Consider the following 19,527-nt stretch of genomic DNA (forward strand, 5'->3'; position numbering starts at 1 on the left):
GTTTTCCCTAACCAAAAATGTGTTGAGTGCTTGCATGTATGTGTATGGAGGAAAGATAGAGAGATAAAGAGAGAAACAGATGGGAGAGAGAAAGAGAAGAGTGGAGTAAGGAGAGGAAACAGACAGAGAGATGATGGAACTGCTTATGATAGTTCTTGAGAAATGTGTAGTATATGAAAATTCAATAAAACAAAATTGGATAAGTCTCTTTAGATTTAGTCTTAAGTTGTATAATTTTAATTCGGCGAAGAATAAAATGAAGTAGTATACTGACAATCACATTGCCTTTCTGTATGAAAGATTCAGTACACTAATTGTTAGGACACAATTTTAAACTTTCTCTTCTGTTCTAAGGAAAACATGCATTTTTTTAGGGTAAATTTATTTTATTTATTTATTTAATTTTTTTTTGGAGAGATTTTCGCTATAGGGCGTGTGCACTCGCCAGACAGATAGAGAGAGACATAGAGACAGAAAGTGAGAAATCACCCCCCAGGGGGGATGGTCATGCCACAATCCCTTCTCCTCCATTTTCCTCTCGGGATCTTGGGCACGCACGCACACACACCCGGCGTGAGTTTTAAGCCACCGGGTCCGGGACACGAACCGCGGTCGACTACGTGGGAGTCCAGCGACATAGCCATTCCGCTAACTGCTGGTTCCCGGTAAATTTATTTTTTAAATAAATTTTAAGTTTGTGAAAAATACTGTATCTGGAGTAATAATTATGCTATTTTTATGCTACTTACATTTGTGTCAAGTTAAAATGAATTATATCTAAATTGCATATGGCTAATACAAAGTAGCATTAAGAATTTTAATATTAATGCATTGGGTTTGAATAATACTGATTTTAGGGGATTATTTCTTCAGAAATATTTGCCAAAGAAGTAACATAGTCAAATCCAAGCTATTTATATATTTGATTTATAGAATTGTTATATTTAAATTATGTAGCATTCAATAGAAATGAAAAAGATTAAGTTATAGCATGTTCTTCTCTGTGGAGTACTTTTGCTAGTTACAATGCAAATTTATGTTCTAATAAAGGAAAGAAAGTAATGACTAGGCTTTGCCTCAATATAGTACAAGGATACTTGTTATACGTTGTTTTTATTGTTCATAACCATGTATTACGGTTTTTACCCTCTGTTCACAATTGGATGACTTTAAAAACATGGCACTGTGTGAAATGGAAGTTGTTCAAGTGATACTTCATTTCCTCACTAATTTATTTTTCCAGGGTTTTAAAATGTTTAGTAGAAGGCTTGAAGAATATTTTATTTGTTAATTTCAATGCTACGTCTTCTGCATTTACTTTACTGTCTTATATGAATTACTTTATTCAATAATGATTGTCACAAAGTTGGACTGTGTGGTGTGTGCAATTAATAAAAACTATCGCTCTTTCTGTATACGCTGTAATGTAAGTGACCCCATGGGTCTCTCAAAGTAAGCCTTGAACATTCCAGAATTTTTACTGTGCATCTGTTGCTGGCATCTAGCCTCCCACCCACACAGGCTAAGACTAACTCAATGAAGTCTGTTGCTAGTGCAATAAAGTACATAAAGATGAAGTAATAAAATGGGAAGATAGTTACCTTCCTAGTGGGGTTGCTAAAATAGCTTCACTTAGAAGACTATATGCATATTGTTAAAGAAAACAGAATGTGTAAATAGAACCTGGAAGGTAATTGTTTTTAAATGGTGTGTCTTATGTATCTTTTTGTGTTATATATTCCAGATGGGATTTATACAGCTCAATGAGGACTTCATATTTATTGAGCCACTCAATGACACAATGGCCATAACAGGTCACCCACACCGGGTATATAGGCAGAAAAGGTCCGTGGAGGAAAAAGTCACGGAGAAGTCAGCGCCTCACGGTCATTACTGTGGTGTCATTTCAGGTAATGCTTCTTCTGAAAGGATGTAGCTGAATTTGCAATGTAAGATGAATCCTTTAAAAAAATTAAAAACTGTTCTCTCTCTCTCTCCCTTTTTCTCCTCCCCCATATCTATCTACTGGCTTTAATGTGGAATCTTTTGGTTTAATAACAATGAAATATATTCAATTTAGAATGATCTATGAAGCAGTTTACTTTAATATGAAAAATACAAGGAAAATAAAAGAAAACTTCAGAGATTAACATACAACATGTATGTATACCTTTCTTGAACTGTGAAGTGTTGCTCATGAGATACTGGTCACTAAACGGAAATAGAAATGCCACTGGGAGAATTACAGATCTCCTGAAACTAAATACTTTGAGCTCATAGGCTTATTTTAGTCTACCTCTATGAGAACATAATAGATATCTCTTTACTTTGACTAAATGCATCCTCTTAAAAAAAAATCAAAAATCATCTTGGAGGCTAAAATTAGCAGAGGAGGAGGAAGAAGAGTAAGATTTGTACTTTTGAATTTTATTCTCTATATCTGAATCCCTTATGTCTGGAACTTTTCAGAGACTCCTAAACATTCTCATCCACCAAATACTTGTCTCTTTGTCTACCAGTTCTTCACAAAAATAAAATGTGGGTGACTATTTTGCATACTTGCTTTTCACTTTAGGCAGAGATCTGTGGCATTTGCAAAATATTAGTAAGGAAATGATTTTGGTTATGTGAGTAAGACCCGGAAGTCATAGCTAACAGAAAATAATTAGAGATTTTCCTAGAATATTTATTTATTGGAGAGTTTTTTATTTATTTATTTATTTTTGCTGTAGGGCATGTGTACTCTTCAGAAAGACAGAGAGAGACAGAGAGACCAAAAGTGAAAAATCACCCCCCAGGGGGGATGACCATACCACAATCCCTTCTGCTCCATTCTCCTCCTGGGATCTTGGGCATGCATGCACACATGCCCAGTGTGAGTTAATCAACCAGGTCTGGGACTGGAACCACGATTGACTACATAGGAGTCCAGAGACATAGTCATCATGCCAACTACTGGTCCCCTCTAGAATCTTTAGACATCTCAGTGAATATTCACAGATATGAGAAATATTTCTAATTAGGATCAGAGGAAATATAAATTTATTGAAGCGTTTCAGGAGTAAAGACTCCAAAATTTTGTTTATAGATTGGAAATTAAGTGTTAATGTAGTTAGTGCTAAGTTATCAACTCAAAAATGGATCACAGTATTTGAGGCTAGTTTAGGTATGTGAATTATAACAATAAATAACATATTCAGAGGAATCCAGCTGAACAGCAATATCATCAATTGCATATCACCGATTTTTTAAAGTTTTCATATTTAGAAAAATGATCTGTTCCTGGTTAGGATGTATTTTTTCTTAAATTAGTCTGTGATTTCTGTTTTTCTTTTTTTATGAAACTTGTTGGTCTGTTCAGAAATCCTCTTGAAATGTGGTTCAGTGGCCCTACCTCCATATCACACTATTCAGTGTATAAGGTCAAGCCAATTTAGATAAATCACATCCCTCTTCTCTATTCTAACAGCTTTAGATACAAAGGAGATAAAAACATCTAAACAAAAGTTATAGTATTATGAACAATCAAAAGAAAAGCTTTTTTGTATTGTGAAATGATAAAGACAACAGCAACAACTTGGACTGAATTCATTTAAAGACATGAATTAAACTCCTGTGACAGTTATATAGAAAATCTGCATTGTGTAACTTTTGCATCAGTAAGATCCAGCTGTTCTAATTACTCATGTGCCTTGATGACACAGAGCAGCCTTCGTAAGCCATTATGCATGGAGACACCATTTCTAAAAAATTCTAAACTTTAATAGGTTTAATAAAACATAAATACACAGCTCATATTTGGCAAACATTGTTTATAAAGTTTCTGATTTTAAAATTTTAGGCGTGATTGTTGCATATTAATGTTGACCTAGTTGGATCAAGACCTTGCAAGCAAGAAATGCTTTGCTCTGATCAACTAGATGATTTGCTGAGGTTATCTATTTTCAGATATTTTTTAAAGGGTTCGCAATTTAGCAAGTCCTTCTAAAATTAGCAATCCATGAAATAAAATATTCATTCACTCGTACCGATGTGCCTAACTGTAGCTCTTCCTTTCTTACTTCAGGCTGATGTACTAACTTATTAATAACGTGGATCACATTTGGGTAATGTTGCAGAATTTGCCTCTGCAAAGTGGAATCGCAAAGTTTACTCATTTCATCTGTCTTTGCACTGTTCCTTTTCACCATCATAATGCTTTAGGGAGAATTTATTTACATGTATTGATTTTTATTTTCTTTCTGTTTTAGTAATATAAATTGCTTAGGTCTGTTGTGTTTTTTAAAGAAAAGATAATGCACAGGAAGGGAAAACACAAGATGTTCAGAGTCAAAAGACTTGGGTTCAAGGGCCAGGTTCATCTCACTCTGGTTAGATAATCTCTTGCAATTTTCTTAAATTTTTAAACCTTAGCTTCTTTATTTGCAATATAAACATGACTGGTCACCTCACAGAGATGTTAAGCTTCAGTGGTACAGATTTTATTCTCAAGAAATGAATAATATATCATTTTAGAAAAACTGCTAAATCAGCTGTTATGTCGTAGAGTGATAAGAACTATAGCAGACTCTGTGCCAGCAGGTGGTGTAGTAGTTAAGGTGCTCAACTCCCACATGGCCAATCACAGTTCGAGTTTCAGATGTGGTGGCTTGAAATTCTAGCTGGGCATGTGTGTGTGCATGCCCAAAATCCCTAGAGCAGAATGGAGAAGGGATTGCAGCGTTGTCATCTCTCCTGGGGTGGGGGGGGTGATTTCTTGCTCTCTGTCTCTCCGTCCCTCAGCAAGTACACACACCCTATAGCAAAAATCTCCCCCCCAAAAATACAACGGACTCAATATACAAGATTGTAATTTTCTGAAAATAAGGAGCCAATCCTCAAAGTTCAAATAAAACTCAATAAGAATAAAGAGGAACAGTGTGTAGATTAAAATAATGGACTGTGGAGTCAGAATGCCTGTGTTCACTTTAGCTTCCACTCCCCTACTGGGTGATATTAAAAAATTTATGTTATTTTCCAAAGGTCCATTGACAATATTCACAGTGATAATAATGATACCTGTATCTCAAAACTGTCCTCAGAATTAGATGAGATTATGTGTGAAGTTAAAAAGGATGTACAGTTTTTAGCACGTTTTGACATTAATGGGGCAAGAATATTTCAGACAGAATGGAATATGTGCAAAAGTAAAAGGCATGAAAAAATATCAACCAGGAGAGCTTAAATGTTTCTGCCCTTAATCAGATACAGCCCTGGGAAAGTAGGCATGACTAGATAATGAAAAGTTTGTATGCTCTGGTAAGGACTTTATCTGCAAGTGACTATCAATTTGTATTGCCTTGAAACTTAATGAGTTTGTCTAGGACACAGTATGAAAAAGAAAGGGATTTATGGGTTTGAAGATAAAGGTTTGAACAGGATGTAGACATCATCTCTATTCTTAGAGCTGACACAACCAAGCCACTACCGAAATAGTTCTGTATTCCATTCATGACTGCTATGGGTATCATGCCAGTTATGTGGAGAGTGTTATGAAAAGCATGTGTTCAACATTGGTAAATGTATATTTTTAAATTTCTTCTGTAACTGAAAGTGTACAGTATCAACTGTGTAATTTTTACTCATGCATCTGGGTAGAAAAAGTTCTAAACATTTAGGAGAGGAAGAATGAACTCGACATAGTTGTAGGCGATGAAAACTAAGGAAGTAACTTAATTCAAAAATGACTTCGGTATGCATGACTTTCACATTCAATGGCTAACTTGTATGATGGAGTCTGCCAAGAAGTTGAGATTTGTAGGAAACCCTAGAATCTCCCAGGTAGCCTATTTAAATGAAACATGAAGGTAAGGATAGATTGAGGTCAACACTGTTGTTGCTAGCTGGGATAATAAAGGAAATATATTTTTCTGTCTCTCTCTTACTTGATCTATCCACCATTCTCTTTGTTGTTCTTTCTTTCTTTCTTTCTTTCTTTCTTTCTTTCTTTCTTTCTTTCTTTCTTTCTTTCTTTCTTTCTTTCTTTCTTTCTTTTTCTTTTTCTTTTTCTTTCTTTCCTTCTTTCTTTCTTTCTTTCTTTCTTTCTTTCTTTTTTTTTTTTTTTTTGAGGTTTTTGCCTTAGGGTATGTGCACTCACAGGATAGGGACAGAAGAGAGAGACAGTGAGAGGGAATGTGAGAAATCATCCCCATGTGGGAGATGACCACACCATAATCTCTTCTCCATTCTCCTCTTGGGATTTTGGGCACACATGAACATACATACACCTGGCATGATTTTCAAACCTCCAGGTTTGGGACTCAAATGATGTGAGAGTCCAGCACCTTAACTATCACACCATCTGCTGGCCCCTCACCAATCCTGATAGAGTTAAAAAGCACTTCCTTTTATAAACTATCCTCTGGTTTCCATTTTACTCTCTTTTAATGTCCTTACAGGCTTGCCCTTATGAGTGCGTCTTCTGTATATACGCCTCCTGATTGTAAGCACCTCTCAGGTCTTTCTTTTCTTTCTACTTCTCCATTGCATGTACTATCCCAGGGCAGCATCACCCAAATCCATCGATTCGCCGTCACTCTGATGCAAGCTACCTGAATGTCAGCCTTTCCACTGACTTCCAGATAAGTAATAACTTCTACTCACATACTGCTCGTGGACTTTGTACTTAATAATCTAAAGCTGAAGCCATCATCTTTCCTCCCAAACTTCTCCCCACTACCTACTCTCTGAGAAATAGAGTATACACCCCATACACGCAATCCAGAACAAACAGCAGCAACTAACGTTGTTATTCTGCCCCTTTCTTCAGATTGATTTTACTCAAGATAGTGCCTACCTACAGTTTTCCCTCTTTCTTTTTATTCCTATCACTTTTGCTTGATTGTCATAATCACATTTATATGAAATGTATTATGTATCAGTTCTAGTGAATATAGTACATGGATTATTTTATTTTATGTATCTTATGAGGTACATAGTATTTTATCCCCATTTTACAGATGGGAAAAAAGTAAGACAAATAAAATGGAAAGCTTTAAAATAAGCTACCTGAGCTGTTTTGATGGCATGCTAGGAGTCTCACCCATGCCTGGACCTCTGGTTTCTGTAGCCAACTTACATATTATTTGGGCTACTGCAATCTAGTGCCTCCTGCATATTTTCTTCTTTTTTCTTTTGGTAAGAGAGAGTGTTTTATTTTATTTAATTATTTATTTTATTTTTTTTTTTTTGAGAGGTTTCTGCTATAGGGCATGTGCACTCACCAGACAGACAGAGAAAGACAGAGAGACAGAAAGCGAGAAATCACCCCCCAAAGAGGATGGCCATGCCTCAATCTCTTGTCCTCCATTCTCCTCTTGGGATCTTGGGCACACACGCACATGCGCCTGGCATGAGTTTTAAGCCACCGGGTCCAGTACACGAACCGTGGTCGACTACATGGGAATCCAGCGACATAGCCATTATGCTAACTGCTGGTCTTGAGAGAATGTTTCTTTGCTACAGGGCATGTGCTCTTGCCAGAGAGACAGAGACAGTGAGATGGAAGGCAAGAAATCATTTCCCAGGAGGGATGGCCACATCACAATCCCTTCTCTTCCATTTTCCTCTCAGGATCTTGGGCATGCACACACATGTACCTGGCCGGAGTTTTAAGCTGCCAGGTCCAGAACTCGAACTGCAGTTGACTATGTTGGAGTCCAGCAATATAACCATTACATCATCTTCTGGTCCCCTGCGTGTATTGATTTTAATCCAGTCCTCTTATAATCTAATTTTTAAGTGTTCTAAGAGGCTCATTTGATAGTTCTTCTTTCTAGGATTCTCCACATCTTCAGGGTAAAAGTCATACAGTCCAACATGGCACACAATGTCCAGGCAGGTAGAGTCCCGCACCCAAATCATCTGGAGTTCAGGGTCAAATGCAGACTTCTGGGCCTCATCAGCATTCACTGAGACAGAGTAACAGTGGCTGCGGCTGAAGATAATCAATATTTTAAATGTAGACCTTCACATGATTCTTGTGCATGTTTAAATTAGAGAACAATCCAAGTCTATAGAGATCTTTTATCTCCATCCCTGTGCACCATACCCTTTCATGCCTCTCAGTCTTCTTGTTTCTTTCAAGGCTTTCTTTTATTTTTCTTGAATCCACGCATCCTTCAAGGCTTTGCAGCAGAGGTCCTTCTGAATCCTCAGGATGCTCTCTTCCCACGTGTTACCTACATAGACCTTTCCCAGGGCCTCCATTGCATTTTGTGCATGGACCATGGACCACCACACTTAGGAAGTGTCTGTCTTTTTTTTTTTTTTTTTTGGAGAGTTTTTTTGCTACAGGGCGTGTGCACTCGCAGAAAAACAGAGAGACAGAGAGACAGAAAGCGAGAAATCACACATGGGGAGGATGGCCACGCCACACTCCCTTCTCCTCCATTCTCCTCTCGGGATCTTGGGCATGCACGCACACGCACCCGGCATGAGTTTAAGCCACCGGGTCCGGGACTCGAACCATGATCGACTCTGTGGGAGTCCAGCAACATAGCCATTACACTAACTGCTGGTCCAAGGAAGTGTCTGTCTCTTAAGCCTTTTTAAGGTGGGAACACTACACAAACACCTCATGAAGTGCTGGACACAAGATTTCCTCCATGTCATTCCACAAAAATAATATTTATTCCCTTCAAGATTAGGGGCACATCATTATGAGTGCAATTCTGCCTAAAAAAACAAAAGGATGGGAAGCTATAATCTTTGTGGAAAGTAACCCAGTGAGGCAACATTTCTATATGAGGAAGGACAAAAAATTTTTTTTAAAAGACTGAGAAATGCTTAGTTTTCTCCGTTGTTTCCCTAATGGTTCTCATGTTTGGACGGTAATTACACAGCACCTTATTCTGTTAAAAGTTGATGGGACCAGCAGTTAGCGTAATGGCTATGTCGCTGGACTCCCATGTAGTTGACCGCAGTTTGAGTCCTGGACCCGGTGGCTTAAAACTCACGCTGGGTGCGTGTGCGTGTGTGCCCAGGATCCCGAGAGGAGAATGGAGGAGAAGGGATTGTGGTGTGGCCATCCCCTCTGGGGGGTGATTCTCGCTTTCTGTCTCTCTGTCTCTCTCTGTCTGTCTGGTAAATGCATGCCCCCTATAGCAAAAACCCCCCAAAAAAAAAAAAAAAGTTGAGATAAATACATTTTCCTCCAGGTCCTATTGTCTGTACTTGGACTAGTCATTTATCTGCCAAAAGAAGGAGTCAATATCCATGGTTCCTAAGGTTGATATCCTTGATTTCTAGTGAGTCTCAAATTGTTAAATTGTTTTATTTTATTAAATCACATTCCATAAATCTCTGTTGTTTTTTTCTGTATCTGTTGCAGCCATCACAAGTTGGGCCTGAAGTCCCAGGTCCAGGCGAGAGTTCACCTTGGTCTGTCTTCTGCGATGTCAGTCCCACCCCAACCCACCCCTTCTTTGAGGCCCCTGAGACTGTAGTTCTCACCTTTCTGTTTCAAAGCCTTCTAGAATGCAGGCCAGCATTCTCTTTTATAAAGAACTACATCCTAAAATGGAGAATTTAATAACAGCTATGGCCTTATTAGACTGCTTAAATAAGACAAGAACAAAATTAAGTTGCCTTGGCCTTTTCTGTATTCTAAATATCAAATGAATATTTATTCATTCAGTTTTTAGAAAAGATATTTACTGTAGGATGCGTGTTCTTGCCAGAGAGTTAGAGAGACAGAAAGTGAGAAATCTCCCTTGGGGTGGGGGTGGGGAGGGGCACACTACAATCCTTTCTCCTTCATTCTCCTCTTGGGATTTTGGGCATGCACGCACACGTACCCGGCATGAGTTTCAAGCCTCTGAATCTGGGACTCAACCTGCCGTTGGACATGTGGAAGTCCAGCGTCATAACCATTACGCCACCTGCTAGTTCCTCAAACAGTACTTTAAATATGACCAGTGATTCTTTACTCTAGGGTTCAGTTAATTTTATTCAATAATATAAACACAATAATTTCTCTTTTAAAAAATTGTTCTATTTGTTATTATTATTATTATTATTATTTTTAATTTGATCAGAGACAGAAAGGAAAGTGAAAAAGCAAGCTGCCAGATCTGGGACTCAAACCACAATCATCCATGTGGGAGTCCCATATCCTAATCACCACACCACCTGCTGGCCACAATACAGTAATTTCTTAATGTCAAAAATATACTGAGGGTGGGACCAGCAGTTAGTGTAATGGCTATGTTGCTGAACTCACATGTAGTCAACCGTGGTTTGAATCCTGGACCCGGTGGCTTAAACTCAAGCCTGGTGAGTGTGGGCGTGTGCCCAAGATCCCGATAGGAGAATGGAGAAGAAGGGATTGCGGCGTGGCCATGCCCCCTGGGGGGTGATTTTTCACTTTCTCTCTCTCTGTCTCTCTCTGTCTTTCTGGTGAGCGCACACGCCTGATAGCAAAAACCTCTCCAAAAAAAAAAAAAATTATACTGAGGGCATAGAGTATATTCCTGGGTATACCTTGATCCATGTAAGAAAGAGTATGTATATCTACTTAGATAGAAAATAACCATAGAATTATTTGAGAACATACTTCATGATTCTGTATCACAGACGTCATAATAACTACTGTGTATTTCATTTAACACGGGTTACACATGTCACTGGGAAAATTGTATATGCATGTATAAATTCTGTATGTATTTCTATACCTCTATTATTTTTATCTCTACAACAAGAGAAGCAGAGAGGTTAAGTTTGTATTGTACAGTCACAAAGCTATTAAGTGGCAGAGCCAAGAATTGTATCTGTGCGTTCTGACCTCAGAAGGTTGGTTTTAAAGAATTTCCTTAGATTCTTAGAACCATGAGGTTTAAATGGACCATAGCAGAAAAACACACTTAAAAAATTTATTTTGTTTATTATTCTGTTTGCAAAGTGGTAAATTTTAGTGGTACGTATTTTGAAAATTTCTTTTAAGTTTTAAAGGTCATGCATTGTGTTTCCAGTTACTGTATTAGGATGACATCTTCTGTAACAGAATACTTCTTGTACATAATAGTTCATTGAAAACATTTTAAAAGATATAGTGATGTCGGTTCTCTCAAAAAATTTATCTTACTCATGTTTAAGAAATGACTTATAGTTCTAATATTGTCTTTATGTTCATAAAAAATTAATCTAAACATCTTTTGTAACTCTTTGGTAAACATTTTAGTGGATAAACCAAATGAACTATCTTCAAGATGATCTTCAGAAAGCAACTCTCCTCTCTAGTACTTGATTCTGAAGCTGTAAAGGCCTCCTATAGTTCAGAATATCACCTTTGGTTGGGACTAGCAGTTAGCATAATGACTATGTTGCTGAACTCCCACGTAGTCGACTGCAGCTCACATCCCAGACCCGGTGGCTTAAAACTCATGCCGGGCGCGTGTGTGTGTGTGCCCAAGATTCCGAGAAGAGAATGGAGGAGAAGGGATTCCAGCGTGGTCATCCCCCCTGGGGGTTGATTTCTCGCTTTTTGTCTCTCTGTCTCTCTCTGTCTGTCTGGTGAGTGCATGCGCACTATAGCGAAAACCTCTCTTAAAAAAAAAAAAGAATATCACATTTGCAAAATATGAAAAATCTCAGGTCTGCAATTTGAAGAAATTTAGCCTTTGGTGGAATGGATGAAGAAAATACAACAGACTTATTGTCCAGTGGTTTAAAGAATGATTGTAACAAAGAAACATTCACCTTAAAGCATAAAATCGATGAACAGATGTTCCCTTGTTGATTAATTAAAATAAACTTTTTTTTTTTAAAGATAGATTTTTGCTATAGGGCACATATGCTCACCAGAGAGACAAAGAGAGGCAGAGAGACAGAAAGTGAGAAATCACCATCTGGGGGGATGGTCAATCCCTTCTCTTCCATTCTTCCATTCTCCTCTTGAGATCTTGGACTCAAACCACCATCAATCATGTGGGAGTCCAGCGACATAATCATCACAGCATCTGCTGGTCTCAAAGTAGTTCCACTTTGACCCTGGGGCCCAGCTTTACCTTTAGCATCTGGCGTGTTAAACTTAGTGGTATTGATGATCCTTATGTAGTACAACCCTGTCTCAGCTGGTATAGCAAGTACTGTGAACAGGAAGCCATTTGCCATCACCAGAACACTTCAGAGAACCCAATTACACAGAGACTTTTGAATCACCACAAAGGAAAACCAAGATTGTGTGGACCATCCCTGTTAATAGATCTGTGTGACAAACTGGTGTTGAAGGGTGATTTTGGTACTTGTGAAGAGTTTATTGAAAAAGCTGTAAACGATGGCTCGTTCAGTCAGAATGTCAGTCCACAGGAGTGTAAGCCATGATGGAGTCATATTATTCCCAAACCACCAAAGCTGTTGGAGAAGATAACTGACCAGGAATAAGAGGGGACCAAGAGATGGAATTGATGTTTACAGAGAGACCATTTATTTGTTTGGTGGCTGGGATGGAACACAGTGTTGGGCTGACTCCTGGGCATACAGTGTAAAGGAGAACCAGTCTCAGTGTCTTGAGAGACACTGAGAAAGTGAATGGTCCTAGTGCCAGATCATGTCGTAATATGCGCATTGATATTCAACAGAGGCAATTCTACACATTGGGGTGTTATTGGGATTCTTCTATGAGGAACAGCACATCAATAAAAAGTGATTTTTATCATTTGATGCAAACACATGGATTTTACTCAGTGAGGATACTGCTGCTGATGGAGGACCAAAATTGGTGTTTGATCTTCACATGTGTATAGATTCAGGAAAACATGATCTATACCTTTGGGGTAGAATTTTGACATGTAATGGCAGCATGGATGACAGCAGAGCCAGTGAACCACAATCCAGTAGGTGGTTTGCTTTCAATTGTCAATGTCAAACCTGGAAACTTCCTCAAGAGGACTCCTGTAATGCTAGGCCTCCTGAGGATATCCAGTCTTGGATTCTGCATGCTACTGCCCTCAAAACATTGTTGCTTATACATATTAGGTGGCCATTGATCAAAGATGTGTTTGAATGATTTCTTTAGCTGTGATGTGCATTATGATCATGTAGACATAATATCAGATGGCAGGCACCAAGAAAGACTATGGGATGATTCCAATGACAGAACTCACACACACAGCAACCACTGATACAAGACTGTATTTAAAACATGTTTTATCTGGACTCATCAAAGACAAAAAAGGGAAGAGAATGTCAGAAATTCATTCTGGATTTATGACATTGTGAGGAATAGTTACTCTTGTGTTTCCATTTTTTCATCCTGTTGGCATTTGGGGCATGCACACACATGTGCTTGCATATTACATTCTTCAAGCTCCCAAGGCCATACTCAAACTATAGTCAGCCATGTGGGATCTGGCTCCATTAACTTCTAGGTCACAGTGTAGCCTAAGGAAAGCCACAATTTTTTGGGTAGAGGTTTGTGCCGTAGGGCAGATGTGCTCACTAGAGAGAGACAGACAGTGAGAGGGAAAGTGAGAAATTACTCCCATGGGGAATGGCCATAACCCAATCCCTTCTCTTCCATTCTCCTTTCAGGATCTTGGGCATGCACGCACACATACTTGGCGTGAGATTCAAGCCACTGGACCAGGGACTCGAACCATGGTTGGCCATGTGGGAGTCCAGTGATGTAATCACTATGCCATCTGCTGGCCCCCCATGAAAGCTACATTAATATAGAAAAAGCCAGAGATAGTTCTGAAATAAGTGTGTGGTAGGCCATGAGACTAGCCACCCCAAAGTCCTTAGAAGTGATGGTGCCAATACTGATGGAATTGTGTGAGCAATGGAGAGATTAATGGGAAAAGAGATGACAGAGGTTATAGGTGGTAGAGGTCAAGGGTGATTGCCTGCCTGCCTTTGAGTTCGTTCAAAAATTACACAGCTATGAAACATTACAGTCTGTTTTAAGATAAGCTAGCAGGGATTCTTGATTTAACATAGTTAGAGTTGTTGAAAAATTAACCGACAAATCATCTGGTAGCATTCAAGTCACAACATATTTAGAACACACGACATTACTTTTAGGGTTACATATAGACTGAGAGTCATTCTTTTTCTTTCTTTTAAAGAGATGGCTCCTTTTTAAAAAATGCAGCTTTTCCCCCCCATTTTATTCATGACAGGGAGTATCTGTGCATAAGATATAGAGAAAAAGAAGCAACCCTTGCCAGGATCACATCATACTGAAATCCCTTCTCTCAGCCCTCCAGCTTGTCAAAATCTTAGGCATGTATGCCCCTGATGTGTATCCAAGTTGACCAGAGATCTGAACCCAGAATCAGCCATGTGACTTCCAGCACTGCAGGTCGATTTTCTACTTACTACATCACCAGGCTGGGTCTCAGAGCCATTCTTCTCATTCACACATGATTCTTACCATGTGACAGGTATTAAGTAATGGAGACACTCTCTGCTTGCTTTTGTGTAGCAACTCCTGTGGTGATGACAACAACCAAGTAAAAAGTTAGAAGCATGACATGAAGGGATTCTAACACAAAACTCACAGAAGGCACCTAATTTCATATGAACGGCACTAAGAAGCATCTGTGTTGGGTCTGGCGTAGGCTATGTTGCTGTAGTAGAGATCTCAGAACACAGGGTTTCAAATAAGATATATTATTTACAGGAGTTTATGCCTATAGTGTGTTCAGTGGTGTGCAGGTGTGTCAGGGCAAATTGGTCCCTCTGAGCCAGGACATCATCCAGTGACCCAGGTCTCTTTTTATTGTTTGCTATCCCCCCAGAGTGTTATCTTCTGGAATGTCCACTTTGTCTGGATTCTATCGGATGAAGGAAAGAGAAAAGTCAGGGAGAAGCATTTTTTGGGGGGCCTGGAGTGATTCGAAGTTGTACATACTAGTTCTGCTCCTAGTCCATTCGTCAGTACTTAGTCACATGTGCAACCCCCAGGTGAAAAGCAGACTGAGAAATCTTTCTGTTCGAATAGTCACATTTCTAGCTTAAAATAAAAATGGCAATGGGACATGTAGAATGGGGTTTTTCTATTACTAAAGGAAAGAAAGAGAGATATTAATGGACAATTAACGGTTTCTGTAGCAGCAGCTTCCCTAAAACCCAAGCATGTGAAGGTGATAACTAAGGGAAAGAGAAAATGTGGAAAAGTGCTAAGGGGAAAGAAATGGCACTTTTTAGTCATTGAATGCATCTGTATTCATCTCATTTGCTTTGTTGAGATTGACACTAGTGGAAAAGCTATCCCTTACTACATTTGATAAAGATATCCTGTATGGTACTCTTTTCCTTTCAAGGCCAATGATGAATCCACCTTGGAAAGGTGGTAGGGGGGAAATATTATATGTGATGATATATGTATATATATTATATATAGAGAGATTTTTAAAATGGGAAATGTAATTAAAGTATGAATTTTATTTTGATTTTAAAAATTGAATTCTATGCATTTTTTAAAAAAAAAAATAACATGTAGGAGCTGGCAGGTGGCATAGTGGTTAAAGTCCCTAGACTCCCACATGGCCAACAGCAGTTCGAGTCCAGACCTCGCAGCTTGCTTTCCTACTTTCCCTCTCTGTCTCTGGTCAAATTAAAAATAAATAAGTTAATAAATAAAAAAATAGGCATTTTTCCATGAACTTGTAGTTTTCATGATCAGTTTTATCAGGTGTTGACCCTGCCATGATGAGTTTCTTCACATACTTGTAGTTTATTCACACTCATGTTCCTTACTAAGTATTTGCCATAAGCCTCTATCAGATTCTAATGTATAGAATATCTATAGCTGTAGTTAGAATTGATGTCACAATTAGAAAAACTACATAAATAATTCCTAAGTGTCCTAGTACCCTAAACATACTCATAAAGCCAATTTCTTATTTTGTCCTTATTTCAAGTATCTTTATTAAGTATTGGCACTAAATTTGGACCCCTAAGTTTGTTCTTAATTATAGTGATTCTGTCTTGAGTAGCTTCTGTTGTTTTTGTTATCTTGCATTGCCCTGTGTTGTGGTATTATGGTCATTTTCAATAAGTAAAATGTGTTTGCATTTATTTTCATAAGACTTTGGTTAACTTAGTTAACTAATTTTTCATGATATTTGAGTAAACTTCATTTATTAACTAGATTTTTAAAATCTGTCTTATTGTTAGACAAAATGAGAAACAGTAAATTGTGGGGGATAGCTAAGACCAGAGGTGTCCAACGATGGAGATGGGTTCCAGTCCTTAGATCTCAGGGTTGATTCAGTTGGGCCTGAAAGTTACCAACAGAAGAGAAGCAGTAGGTCGAGAATCCAAAAGATAACTTAATCCTGTAACCCTGAAAAGATATAAACAAAGAGGGCAAAGAGAAGTAGAATAGGTGGTTAGTAAGACAGAATTAAGGTAGGTAGAGCTGCCAAGCTAAAGCTGAGGCACGGAAAACAAGACTCAAGGAAAGGAATTTATCAGAAACCAAGAAGATGGACCAGAGCTATGAGAATACACATCCCTGAGTTCTAATCAAAGTTAGAGACTCTAGAGAAACATGACTAATAAAACACATGTGTTTCCTGTCACTCTTCCTGGACTCCACTGAAATTATAGTAAAGACATATGAACTACATTAGATAACAAGTATAAGCTTGGGGAAAGAAAAGGAACAGAAGTTTAGAGACAAAATAGAAGTTTATTGAATGGCAAAGAGAGGAACAAGGGATAGCTGATTTAAGAATGGATGGTGGAGATGAGGTGATTGCAGAACTACAGAAATTTATTAAAGCTGATGAATTGTACATTTAAATGACTGCATACTACAATATGTAAGGTATACCTCAATAAAAAAGTGAAAATAACAAATTCATTACTGAAGCACTACATGCAGGAAGCTAAACAAATTATGTGTCCACTGTTAAATTTTCCCAAAATGAATATAACCCTGAGATATCACCCAAATCACAATATAGAAAATAGCATTACAAATTGCCCTTGTGCCCACTCACAGGAACCCACTTCTCAAACCATCTCAAGATACTCACTAACCTAACTTATCACATCATGTCTTCCCCCCTTTGAAGTGTCTGTAAATGGTAGTGCTACCTACTCTTTTTCTTTTTTCCTTTCTTCCCCTTCCTTCCTCCTTTCTTTGTTAAATTTGTCAGAAGATGAGTATACCTGCAAGACAGAGACAGAGGGAGTAAAAGAGAAAGTACTCCCATGGGAAATGGTCATGCCACAATCCATTCTCCTCTCTCTCCCTCTTTGTGGGATCTTGGGCATATGTGCACATGTCCCAGCATGTTTCTCAAGCCGCCGAGTGTGGCGAGGAACCGCATAGTAGTCACCATGTGGGATCCAGTCACCTTAACCACCATGCATCAGGCTGGCCCATACCTACTCTTCTGGAGCTGACTTCTTTTGCTCAGGATTTTTTATGAGGTTCATCCGTATTTTGCATGTTACAACAGTCAGTTCCTTTTCTTGCTATTTAGTTTCTCATTATATAAATAGGCCAAAAAATCATTATTCTTTTTACTATTGATGATCACTTGAACTGATAGAAATAGTGCTATTCTTTTTTTTTTGAGAGGTTTTTGCTATAGGGCGCGTGCGCTCGCCAGACAGACAGAGAGAGACATAGAGACAGAAAGCGAGAAATCACCCCCCAGAGGGGATGGTCACGCCACAATCCCTTCTCCTCCATTCTCCTCTCGGGATCTTGGGCACGCACGCACACGCGCCCAGCGTGAGTGTTAAGCCACCGGGTCCGGGACACGAACCGCGGTCGACTACGTGGGAGTCCAGCAACATAGCCATTACGCTAACTACTGGTTCCCAGAAATAGTGCTATTCTTAATAATTTCTGCATGCATTTTTTTTCTTTTTCTTTTTCTTTTCTTTCTTTTTTTATTTAATTTTTTTTTTGGGGGGGAGAGGTTTTTGATATAGGGTGCGTATGCTCACCAGAAATACAGAGACAGAGAGATAGAAAGTGAGAAATCACCATCACCCCCCAGGGGGGATGGCCATGCCACAATCCCTTCTCCTCTTTTCTCCTCCTGGGATCTTCATGCACGCACATGCACCTGGCGTGAGTTTAAGCCACTGCATCTGGGAATTGAGCTACGGTCGACTACATGGGAGTCCAGCGACATAGCCATTACACTAACTGCTGGTCCCTGCATGCATGCATGCATTTTTGATGAGTGTATGTTTTCAGTAGTTGACTTTTGTGCATGTGCATGTTCAGCTTTAGCAGACTTGCCAACCTTTTCTTTCCAAGTGTTTATCCCAACTCGAACTCCCACCATATTTGTATATGAAATATCCAGTTGCCCTCCCATTCCTGCCAGCACTTGATATAGTCAGTCTTTTTTTCTTCCCATTAAGGTAACAAAAATTAAAGTTTTTATAGTAAAATTAAATAACTATATTGGATAATGGTTATATTAAACAGTATGCTCTACAATGGGGATAAAAGCTGTTGGGCTCCCCTTAGTGCCACCATTTCATAAAAGATCTCGGTCATAAACAAGCAGAAGGATGATGTAATCTCTGTTACCATTGAAACTGGATAAACTACAATAGTCGTTTCAGCAAATAGTTTGCCTAATATTCGTCCAGGTCTTTTATGGCTATTGAGCAAATGGATCGGCATGAATAGTTATATTCTTAACGTGTACATCATTAAGAGGTCAGTACATCTTCTCATTTACTGATAACTTCTCCAATTCATCCAGAGTCTCCAGACCATCTATTACCTTTCCAGATACCATGTATTTCATGTCCAAATGTGGTTGTTTGCCATAGGTGATGAAGAACCATTGGTGTTTGGCCCATTATTAGCCATAGATGCAACGCCTCTAACATTATGCTTAAGATATTCATTGTATTGATCCTCAAACTTCTTGCCCCAGATACTGTTACCTCTCTACCAGTACCTGTTGGATCTCCTGTTTGAACCATGAAACCCTTAATATTCCTATGAAAAATACCGCCATTGTAGTGATTGTTGACACAAAGAGCCAAGAAATTCTCACATGTTTTGGATGTCCTCTCACAGAAGACTACTATTTTAATGTCACCTACATCAGTATACAAGGTCACAGACATTTTATTCTTCTTCATGGTTTGAAGAAGTACTATTTAATTTCTTGGAGTCTCACCAAGAGAAACTCAAAAATAAGTCTCCACTTTGGTTAGAACCTAGTCGATCTTTTTTAATTTTAGTCATTTCAGGAATTTTACTTCATTTAGTTTATTGTGGTTTTTACTTACATTTCCCTGAATACTAAAAAAATTGAGCATCTCTTCATCCATTAATTAGCTATTTAGATATCTTTATGTAAGAAATAGATATTAAGTCCTCTGTTCATTATTCATTAAATTATCTGGTTTTTGATTTACAGTAGTTCTTTCTTTCTTTATCCTGGAAAAGTATTGCAAATATTTCCCCTTTGAGGGAAAGATTTTTGCTATAGGGCATGTGCGTCCACTTGAAAGTGACAGACAGACTTAAAGCAAGAAGTCTGCTGCTTC

At 38.5% G+C, this 19,527-nt stretch overlaps 1 protein-coding gene and 2 pseudogenes across 1 annotated transcript in view; 2 read left to right on the top strand and 1 right to left on the bottom strand.

The window, feature by feature from the left end:
• Positions 1-19,527, top strand: part of ADAMTS19 (ADAM metallopeptidase with thrombospondin type 1 motif 19) — a 287,126-nt gene that overhangs the window by 52,602 nt on the left and 214,997 nt on the right. Inside the window, 1 exon segment of the mRNA XM_027775296.1 lies at positions 1,745-1,910. Coding sequence (XP_027631097.1) covers positions 1,745-1,910 — 166 coding nt within the window.
• Positions 3,686-15,338, top strand: LOC102494283 (muskelin-like; annotated as a pseudogene).
• LOC106735828 (peptidyl-prolyl cis-trans isomerase-like 3 pseudogene) lies at positions 18,624-19,101 on the bottom strand (annotated as a pseudogene).

This window comes from Tupaia chinensis, unplaced genomic scaffold, assembly GCF_000334495.1.
Source record: "Tupaia chinensis unplaced genomic scaffold, TupChi_1.0 Scaffold000541_1, whole genome shotgun sequence".
Classification (NCBI taxonomy): domain Eukaryota; kingdom Metazoa; phylum Chordata; class Mammalia; order Scandentia; family Tupaiidae; genus Tupaia; species Tupaia belangeri.